This window comes from Octodon degus, unplaced genomic scaffold (genome assembly GCF_000260255.1).
Source record: "Octodon degus isolate 3935 unplaced genomic scaffold, OctDeg1.0 scaffold00140, whole genome shotgun sequence".
In the NCBI taxonomy this organism is placed as follows: Eukaryota; Metazoa; Chordata; class Mammalia; order Rodentia; family Octodontidae; genus Octodon; species Octodon degus.
This window is the reverse complement of record NW_004524716.1, coordinates 6,647,555-6,655,127: the sequence shown is the minus strand read 5'-3', so window position 1 is coordinate 6,655,127 and position 7,573 is coordinate 6,647,555. Positions and strand designations below refer to the sequence as shown.

Sequence of the window (7,573 nt, the reverse complement as noted above, 5' to 3'; positions counted from 1 at the left end):
AAATTTAATTTTGCTTGAAAGATATATTCTTATTTGATAAATAGCATTTTGTTTTTAGTGTCTTTTCCCCTGCAAAAATTAAAATTATACATATTTACTTGTAAATTAGAACTTATATATTTATCTCAGATTTGAGTTACAGAGAATTCTTTTTTAGTTGTATAAATTAGGTTATACATTTTTATTTGTCCCTTTCAGTTTCTGTGTGTTGCCTCTCATTATCAGTGGGAGCATTCACATCAGTTAACCTTGGTAATATGACTAATAACAGCAGGTAACTTAATGAATGGCTTTCCTCCTCCTCCCCGTGCCTCGTTCAGCCACGAGTGTTGTGTCTTCATAGGCCATTATGTGCAGAGCTCTGAGCTTTGATAATGTTAACCCTTTTGTTCCATGTAGTAAAGGATGGAAGATGGAGGTGCAGGTGCCTAGTGCATGTAATGTAACTTCGGATAGTTACCTTTTTTAGGTAGAAGGACTGCCGAGTCTCTTAATTATTTTTTTTCTTGTATGGTGTCCATCACCTCACAAATGGCCTTCCCTCTGAGGAAAGTTTAGCTGAGGAAGTTAATCCCATTTGTGAGCTGATTGCTTTACTGGGAGTGTTTTAGATGGATGTAGCCAAGCATTTGTGACATAGAGAAAAAGGAAGACATGGTTGTTGTGTGGCTATCTTTTTATACTAATGCCCCTTAAATATTTTACCTAGTCTGGAGGTCTAGCTCTGACCTCCAAATTTTACTGTGTGGATCTTACTGCTGCCTTAGCATTTCTTACACCTAAGAGATGAAGCACTTAAACCATTTAGCCCCAGTGAGTGTGTCACACTGATGTGTTGCAGGACATCCCTTTGCCTTCAGACTTTTTTCTACCTGGAATTCAACTATTTGTAGTAAGTGCACAACAGAGCATTTAGATTATATCTTAAAATAATTTGGCATATGAATCTGGTGGGCTCTCTTCCCATCATTTTTGTTCTCTGCTCTCCCTCCTTTCTGCTCTTCCCAAATACACATAGATATGTAATCCACTCCCCCCCCCTTACTTTCGAAGCATTTGGTGAAGCTTACAGTTCTAACAAATGCATTTCAGTTGATGGCAGTTAGTTGCTTATTTGTAACACTCTAAGTTAACAGTTATTATATATTTTATGTTTTTCCTTCTTGCAGGTTCCAATGATTTTGGTTGGCAATAAATGTGACCTGGAAGATGAGCGAGTAGTTGGCAAAGAACAGGGCCAGAATTTAGCAAGACAGTGGTGTAACTGTGCCTTTTTAGAATCTTCTGCAAAGTCAAAGATCAATGTTAATGAGGTAACTTACATTGCTGAGCAGCACAAACAAGTGGGTTTTAGTTTCTTCATTTTAAATTAATAGATTTTTTAAACAAAAAATATCAAAGTACTCTTTATTCCATCATGTGATAAAAAACACTGAGTATTCCTTAGCCTCTATAAAATCGCTTCAATAGCTCTAATGAGAACATTGAAATTTACCTTATTGTCAAAGAGGAAGTTAAAGAATATAAAGCCCTGCTAAACCCTTAAAGGATGCGCCAGAAAGTGGTGTGTGAAAATATCACAGCACCTTTATGTCATAGCAGTTATCTATCTAGATGCATATAAATAGGTTGTCAAGTCAGGTAGGAAAATGCAAAAATTGAAGTAGTTATTAGAGTAGACAGTTGTTACACAGAAAGATGTTTGTACCTCCAGGGATATCCCGGAATGTGGCTTCTGAGTGTCGCCTTACGTTCGGTGCAGTCCTGAACGTAAGGAATCGGTGTGAGACTAGACGAGCAACTGGAGTTCTCCTGGTCCTTGGGCTTCATACAGAGGTGCAGAGGGCTCTTTTCTGTCTGAATTTTGCCCCACACTTTCTCATGACATAACCTGGGCTGGAAGCAAATTGCATTCTGAGGGTAAAGGGCTACAAATTTATTGAGCCCCTAAAGAATTAGTGCACTTCTGGCTTCCCCCACCAATCAAGCAAAAACTTTACAGATTCCCTTTGCTTTTGCTAACTTTATCATACACCTTTCAAAACCAAATAAAATAGGTTTCTTTCCTTTGTCATGCCTGTGTGCTTGCCATTTTTAGCATCACAAGTCATCAGTCAGAACCCAGATTAATTTTTTTTTTTTTTTTTTAAATGTTGCTGGAATTTTTTTTTTTTGTGGAACCAGGGATTGAACTCAGGCCCTTGCGCTTGCCAGGGAAGCGCTTATTCCACTGAGCCATCTCCCCAGCCCACAGATTAATTTAAAGAATAAGTAAGCAGGCTTGATTATCAGAATCCTGTGTTTCTCCTTGCTATTCTCTGGTCTGTGGTTCTGAGTCCCTTCTCTTTGATATTATACTTGTGGGCTATACTCTGACTTTTAAAATGGCCAAATTATTTTACCTGGCAGAAAAAAATATATATATTTTTTAACTTACTAAAAATTCCTTGTTTCTTATAAATAGTTAAAAATTCAAGAGCTTGGGTTTTTTTAGGCAAAATCATTTTTAACAAGTATATTAAAAGCAGGAAATTCATAAATTCACATATTCAGCAAATATATATTGAAGTACCTGCTGTTTACCTGGCATCATGTCACCCATTCAGGTAACAGTCATCTGGACAGGCACTGTTCTGCCCTTAAGAGGGTTATGTCCAACTGGGCATGTGGTGTACACCAAAATGCCAGCATCCTGGGGGAGCAAGACAGGAAAACTGCAAGTTCAAGCCTAGCCAGGGCAACTTAGTGATTAATGAGACCTTCTCAAAATTTAAAAGAAAGATAACTTGGTTATATCCTAGTGGATGAATAAATATGCTGAGATTGACAGTTTTTCTTATTCACTTCCAAATAATGAAAGGAAATAATATGCATCCAGCTGCAAGTTTCTCTGTTGTAGAATTATGGTTTCCTACGGGTTATTTTGAAAACTGCCCATGATAAAATTGTTAATTGTTAGTACAGTCTTTTCTTTAAAAAAGGTAACTTTGATTAAGAACACTTTAGGATTGATGATTGCCCTTTGGCTGGTGGAACACTGATACACGGTCACCTGTAGGCTTTCCCTACTGTCCATGTCCTCAACCTAACTAGTGCTCACCCCTAAGTTCAGCAAGTCCCTTGGGGCTGAGTTGGCCAGGGACCAACAGGCAAGCCTGCGTTGTAGCATCTTGAAGTGTTACATGTTTATGGGAACCTACATGCACCTAAATCTTCTTCTTTTTTTTCTTTTTCACCTGAGCCTTTTTTTGGGTTATAGTCTATGTAGCAATACTTCTTAAAACAGTCTTTTCAAAGCCAGCCCTTGACAGGTGAGTTTATAAAGCAAACAGGGAAGACAATAAAATGCACTAGCCATTTTAAGAAAATATACATTCTTGAGAAGGTAATTTGAGGAGTGGTTTTCTTGTTTTGCTTGTTTGTTTTTAAGATTTCTGTCTTTGTAGCCTAATGATCCAGCCTTCGGTAGTTCATCAGGCAGCCTAAGCTACCTGGTCAAAATGTTTGTGTAATTTCTAAATGCCTAAGGATAGGGGATAATCCTTTCACATGATTCAACTCTTCCTTCAAATTTGAAAACAGAAAAGGATTACTGTTTGGCCAGAGCCCTCTAATTCTCTTTTTTTTCTTCAACTTTAATTCACACCACTTTTGTTATGTTATGAAAGTAGTGGGGCCGGGGAGATGGCTCAGTGGAATAAGCGCTTCGCTGGAAGGGCCTGAGTTCAATCCCCAGTTCCGCAAAAAAAAAAAGAAGAAGAAGAAGAAGAAAAAGAAAAAGAGGAAAAGAAAGTGTCTAGCTATGCCAGGATCACATCAGTCTTAAGAATTAATTGTTCTTTGCTGAAGCTGGAATAGTAATTAGAATCAAGACATCCCAATTTAGGCATGGGAGAGGGATTGAGAAACTCTATTCTGTGTTCCCTTTAGATTTTTCTGTAGTTCAGAGAGATGAGGAAGAACCTAGGCTGGGGACTTGCAGCATTTCTAACTCAATATTATAGCTCGCACTTGCCCTCATCACTGAACATCTGCTGCTGTGAGGTAGGCAACGCTTTCCAAAGAAGTAATTTAGAATATTACTACAAAAATCAGTTACCTTTCTATGTAGTACATACTGGAAACTGGCGTAAAGAAACTAGAATGGAAACTACCTGTGTGTGTGATTGCCTTGCTATCTGGCTTACCTTTTTGTTACTTGTGTTATAGCTTATAGATTAAGCTTCAGGAACAAATAAGAGCTCATTTGTGTCTTTTGCATATTAAGTCCTTAGTTGTAAAACAGCTCGGACTGTCATTGTAAAATCAGTTAGCATTTACCATTTTGTCTGTAAATTCCATTTTTAAACTTTTCTTAGAAATATGATAATAGTTAAGTGGTTTCAAGAAGATGGGAGTGGAGAGGATGAGCCACAAAGAAGAGAATATAACGTGTGGATGAGTTATGGCTTTGGGATAAATCACTGTAGTAAAAAAATAGATGATTATGGATCATCTTAAAAAATGTAGTTTAGTACCTTAATGTAAGCCAATAATGTAAAAATACTTTACCTCTAAAATTTACTCAAAGGAACTAAAGAAAAATAAAAATTTGATCTTCATGTAGATTACCATTTATTAACATTTTTGCCATATATTTGCAGAAATTGCACCTCTTTACTACTAAATATTTTAGTATGTGTATCCTTGGGTCAAAGACATTCTCTTACACAAACAAAACACTGTTAAAAATCAGGAAAAATGAAGTGGGGGTGTGACGCAGTGGTAGTGCACTTTCTTAGCATGGACAAGTTCCTGGGTTTAATGCCGAGCACCGCAAAATAAAGAAAGAAAAATAAAATTAGGATCAACATAATTCTTCATGTTTGGTATTTATTTAGACTTTGCCAGTTGGTCCCTGTAGTGCTACTTAAAACCAGTACATGTTTGTAAATCCATCTGTACGAAGAGGGACTTCATGCCAGATAAGTGTGTGTCAAGAGTTACTGTAGTCCGGCTCATCAAGCAGTGTTTCCGTTTCATGGCAAAGAACCAGATTCACCCGGTCTATTTCGTATTTCAACACTTGGACATACTTAGCACTGTGACACTGATTATAAATATCAAAACTAAAATAATGTGAAATAAGTAGCATTGTAGTTTTGTCTTTGATACTGTGTATAGTATTTTGCATCTAGCAGTGAGTCCACAAGATTAACATACAATTGAGATGTATAGTTTAATTAGTTACTTCAAATCAAGGATCAGTAAACTTTCTGTTTTGTCCTTTAATTAAAATTAACCTCACCAAAAAGGGCTCCTGTGCTTCTGCATGTGATCAATACCTGAAGAGGGACGTAAAATGTTTTGTTATTCCAGCTCAAAATGTGTAACATTAATCTTATCACGAAGAAACAGCAGACTCAAATTGAAGGAAATCTACAACTCTTCTAGCCTTTATTTTTCAGATATGATAATGCCCTGAAAAAAAAACCTAAAGTGTCAAGAAAGAAACAAAGTGTGTTGTGTGGTCCTGGGTGGATTCTGTCTCTAAAGGGGGAAGTTACTTTTCAGGGCATTTTTGGGATAAATGATGAAACTGAAATTTGCACTGTAGATAATACAAAGTACATACATGTCTTGAATGTGATAACTGTAATATGGTTATATAAGAGAATATCCTTGTTCTTAGGAAATACACACTCAACCATTAAGAGATCTGTGGTGTGCAGAAAATAAATATGTATATGGAGAGAAAAAAGTAGTAAAGTAAAATGGCAAAATGTTACTAAGTGGTGGATCTAGGAAGAATGTACAGAAGTCCTTTGGTACTGTTCTTACAACTTTTCTGTAAGTCAGAGTTTTCACTACATTACTTTTCACTGGCAGGTTTGTTGCTTTTTCATTTTTGGTCTTGCTTTTTTGCTTTTGGATGCCAGTTACTTTTCTTAGTCTAACAGTGAGTATCCTTCCAAAATAGGTAGGTACAGTTTTACCCTAAGTGAAAGTCAGCTGGGACTTTGGAGAAACCTGATCTCAAAACAGAGCAAAATCATAGATCTTAGAGTAGAATAACATTTAACAGAACTGAAACTGGTTTTTGGAACAAAGTCTCAAATGTTGGTTGTATAAGTACTTTTCTCTTGTTTTTAATTTAGATATTTTATGACCTGGTCAGACAAATAAATAGAAAAACACCAGTGGAAAAGAAGAAGCCTAAAAAGAAATCATGTCTGCTGCTCTAGACCTGAAGTCAGCAGCAGCTCTGAGCCAGGTATGATGCCTTTCTCATCATCACCTCCTTTGGGTTTTTCTCCAACTTTAATCACTTCCCAGCATTTTTTTTTTTTTTTTTTCTTGGTGGATCCGGGGTTTTGAACTCAGGCCCTTGTGCTTGCCAGGCAAGCGCTTATTCTACCGAGCCATTTCCCCGGCCCCAGCTTCCCAGCTTTACTTGTACATGTGACAAACCTCATGAATACTGACCCATTGGGAGGATGCATTCCCTTTCCATAAGAGTCCTAAGGTCTGAGGGTGAGACTCTTGCCTGATTCACTCACACGTTGTCCCTGGTTCTTTTTGCAGAATGAGTATTCAAAATACGTGGTTTGAGTCTGGGCGTGTAATTCAGTAGTGGGGTATTTGGCTAGCATGTGAGAGGCCCTAGGTTTGATCCCTAGTGCTCCCAGAACAAAAGGGCTTAGCTGTACATAGTGGCACATGCCTGTAGTCTCACCTGTTCAAGAGGCTGAAGTAGAAGATCACAAGATCAAGGCCAGGCTGGGCAACTTACTGGTACCCTGTATCAAAATAAAAATAATAACAGGACCAGTGCTAGAACTAGTGGTAAAGCACTACCAGGTTCAGTTACCAGGACCACAGGGGAGCTACGGGGAGACCTCTTTTTCTTGCTGAGCCACAGTACTCATTCATTCGTCTGCCCTAGGCTTTGTCTGTCTGTCAGTTCTTGCCTTAGTCTGCATTAGAAGTAGTAATCTTTAATATATATAACATAATGGTTGAATGAGTTCCCACAGCACATTTATTCATGCAGTTGTCATTCTTTAGTAGAGAAGAAACTTATATAAATAAGGTGCTGATAGGATAGAAACAAAATGTCTTCCTTTTTACAGACAGCACTGCTGGATATAATGTGGACCACTAAGTATAATAAAACAGGATAAACTAAAGTTGATCAATTACAGACTTTCTATGAATTTAGTCTTCTATATTTTTAAAAACATTTTGAAGAAAATTTAAGGCAATCCTGTTACTGTAATTGTTTAGTATATTGATTAATCGAGATCCTCTTGGGCATGTGTGTGTTTAAGGGCACATGCACATACCATCAAACCTAGGGTCTCGGGCATAACTGTCATTTTACCATTGAACAGCACATGTAGCCTAAAACCATCATTTCTATGTTATTGGATATCTGCTTGCTTACTGCATACCTTCTGATACCCAAAGAAAACCAAACATGTATGTATGGATGTATGTATATCTGTATCTATTCAATATTCCAGATTATAGGAATGAAGAACTGTTGCCTAATGGGAAAGTGCCAGCATTCCAGACTTCAAAATATAAATCC

At 37.3% G+C, this 7,573-nt stretch overlaps 1 protein-coding gene across 3 annotated transcripts in view; it reads left to right on the top strand.

Annotated features, from left to right (window-relative positions):
- Positions 1–7,573, top strand: part of Rap1a (RAP1A, member of RAS oncogene family) — an 80,050-nt gene extending 72,477 nt beyond the window's left edge. For all 3 annotated transcript variants that reach the window (XM_004641709.2, XM_023701756.1, XM_023701757.1), the window contains 3 exons: positions 1,170–1,313; positions 6,138–6,253; positions 7,506–7,573. In XM_004641709.2, the coding sequence (XP_004641766.1) occupies positions 1,170–1,313; positions 6,138–6,224 (231 nt within the window). In that variant the 3' untranslated portion in view covers positions 6,225–6,253; positions 7,506–7,573. The remainder of the gene's footprint in view (positions 1–1,169; positions 1,314–6,137; positions 6,254–7,505) is intronic.